General features: G+C 42.4%; 1 protein-coding gene across 1 annotated transcript; it reads left to right on the forward strand.

Annotated features, from left to right (window-relative positions):
- Window positions 1–1,287: 1,287 nt before the first annotated feature.
- On the forward strand, window positions 1,288–2,376 carry LOC114713700 (uncharacterized protein At2g29880-like). Its single transcript, XM_028898371.1, has 2 exons — window positions 1,288–1,602; window positions 1,693–2,376. The coding sequence occupies exons 1-2, from the start codon at window positions 1,288–1,290 to the stop codon at window positions 2,374–2,376; spliced, it is 999 nt and encodes a 332-aa protein (XP_028754204.1).
- Window positions 2,377–3,086: the final 710 nt, after the last annotated feature.

Genomic DNA, 3,086 nt, shown 5'->3' on the forward strand with positions numbered 1-3,086 from the left:
TTCTCCCTCTCAGCTGCGCATCTGCCGTCGCCCCTTCTCTCCAAAATCGACAATTTCCTCTTCTCCCATTCTCCATCTGCCGTCGCCCTTGCTGAGAAAATCGATCAATTTGACCGTCCTCTTCTCCCATTCTCAGCTTGCATCTGCCGTCGCCCCTTCTGAGAAAGTCGACCGAGACTTTGTGCTACCGGTGAGTTGCCTGCCTCTAGATCGAACTTGCTGCCATTGGGTCATAGCTTCCGAAACTCGACCAAGGTTGTGAGTTACCGTCACCCGTGCTGAAAGTCCAGTCTACTTGTTGCCACCGGTGAGTTTCCGTCGCTCGTTCTGAAATTTTATCACACATTCGATTAACAAGATCTTCTTTCGTGTTCAGTTCGTTCGGTCATCGTTTGCTGAGGTCACTGTGTCTGGTTCCATTGCTCAGATCTAGCGTTTCAGGTGAGCTCTCTCCTCTTCTTCGGTGAAACTCTTGGGTGTTCGCTTGGTTGTGACTGGTTGTGGCTTCGTGTATGTGTGTGTGAGAGACAGAGCATCATGTGGGTTGATCAAATCCGGTGAGTTGCCGTCGTCCCGTCCGAAACCCGACCAAGGTTGTTGCCATCGTTGAGCTGCCGTCGTGCCTTCAGAAACTCCAGTCGACTTGTTACCAGAGTGAGTTGCCGTCGGCCCTTCTGGAACAATTGATCAGAATTGTGTGTGTGTGTACGAGTATGGTTGTTCGGGAATTTGTGACTGGCTATGGCTTGTGTGTGTGCGTATGACAGACCGAGCATCGTGTGGCTTCATGTGTGTGTATGAGAGACATCGTGTGGCTTCGTCTGTGTGGGTATGAGAGGCAGAGCATTGGTCGGTTGTGGATGTTTGTGCTGCTGGAATTCTTATTTGTTGATCTTATATTATTTTTGTTGGATTTTATTTTGGACACAAAACATTGAAATTTTTCTCACGTATTGTAAAATGTCCTGTCGCTATAGCATATACCAGTTTTCCGCAAAGGTGAAATTTTTTGGAATAAGAGTAGCTGAAACGGTTGCTTGGAATTTTTTGTTCACAGTTGCTGCACTCTTTTGTTGATTAGTTCTCATTTTTTGTGCTTTATTGAAGACAAAGGATCTGCTTTTTTGACCTTAATGTTGTACTTCAATTAACTTGACATAAATGGTATAGAACATGTGGCTATACTTGTTAAATACTATACATGTTATATCATATCTCCGAATTGAATGGTATGTTTTTTGGGTTGAACTTGTGATAACTGAAATGTTGTAATTGGTCCATAGCATCATGAGTAAACAAAATGGAAAAGCTTCGTGGGATATAAGAGCCACAAAAGTCTTTATTAACCTATGCATTGAAGAAGTTGAGAAAGGGGGAAGAAAAGGAACTAGCTTGACCAAGCCTGCTTGGTCAAGTCTTGAGGACAACTTCACCGCAAAGACTGGGAGAGCTTATACAAAAATCCAATTAAAGAACAAATTTGACTCTTTGCGAAAGGAGTGGCAGTTATGGGATAGGCTGCTCTGTGAGACAGGTTTGGGGTGGGATGCGGAAAGGAATACAGTTAGTGCCCCTGATGATTGGTGGGAGAGGAAAATAGTGGTAATCATTTAACTTCATTTGAGCTTGCAATTTCTCTGATGTTTACATTTTTTCTCATAATAAAGAATATTTTTGGTGTTGAATGCGCAGGAAGTTCCAGGCTATGAGAAATTTAGAGAAAGAGGACTTCAATTTCGGGCTGAATTGACTCAACTCTTTGGGTCTGTCGCTGCAACTGGACCACAGTCATGGGCACCTTCTTCCATGACGCTTCCAAGCGAAGGAGTTCCCGAAAATGATATGGAAGAAGGGTCTGGAGATAGTGATGAAATATTGGGGGCACCAACTGGGATAAGCGGAGAGTTTAATTCGGTCACATTCAATGACAATAGTGGAGGAAGTGGAGGCAACACTAGGATGAGACGGGAAAACAGTCGTGGGGGTAGAAGCACAGGTGGCAGTCGACCTAGTAGCTCATTAGGGGTTAAAAAAAAGGGTGAATCCATGAAGAAGAAGAACACTGCCACTATGAAAATAGCAGATGCATTAAGCAAGATAGCTCAGGCAAATGAAAATGATTCTCAGCGTGAATATGAAGAGATTTCAGAAGCACGTGCTAGGAAGATAGAAGAAGAAGCGTGTGCTTATGAGATGTCAATTGCGGGAGTCATGGAGCACCTTAACGAAGTTGATGAAGTTGTTGATGATCCTGATTTGTTTGGCTGGTGCACAACACTCCTTATGAGGGAGCAAGCTGCAAGGGAGATGTATGTGACTCTGAAGAACAAGAGGGAAAGACTCCTGATCTTCTTGAAGCACGCAACTAAATATTGAGACTTCATTTGTGTTGCTTATCATAGTATTTGACTACTTTTTGTGTTATTCAGGAGATGACTGTGATAATTTGCATATGTTTTTAGGAATGATGTAACCAGCACTATTGTATTATGTGACTGCTAAACTTCTTTAGGAATTAGACAACTTATTTCCTTGTTAAATGTTTACTAATTTCATATGAGGATTTCTGAATTTTATATCTATGTGCACAGGACAAGACAAAAAATGACTGATGAAATTAAAATTGCGGAAAAGTATCGTAAACGACGGAACAAACGGATTAATCAAGTTGCAGTAGCAGTTGGTGGATACGCTTCTCTTCATTTGTGTAAAGAGCCCCAGCACACAAGTATTTATACAGGCAAGGCATGGGTAAGGGACGTTTTACAAGGCCATTCCACCCGTTGTTATAACATGTTTAGGATGGAAAGGGAAGTGTTTTTCAGTCTTTGCACAGAATTGCAGCAACACGGTCTTATGGAAACTAGAAATGTTGGGATACATGAAATGGTTGCAATGTTTTTAAATACCGTTGGCCATGCGCTTAGTAGTAGGATGCAGCAAGAAAGATTTCAGCATTCGGGGGAGACAATTAGTAGACATTTCCATAATGTCTTACTGGCATGCTGTAGACTTGCTATGTCCAATATCAAACCAAAAGATCCAACATTTCAGCATTTGCATTCAAAAATACAGCCTGGTGGTCG

The sequence above is a fragment of the Neltuma alba genome, unplaced genomic scaffold (assembly GCF_004799145.2).
Source record: "Neltuma alba isolate B1F8T4 unplaced genomic scaffold, ASM479914v2 tig00011447_pilon, whole genome shotgun sequence".
NCBI classification, from domain to species: Eukaryota; Viridiplantae; Streptophyta; class Magnoliopsida; order Fabales; family Fabaceae; genus Neltuma; species Neltuma alba.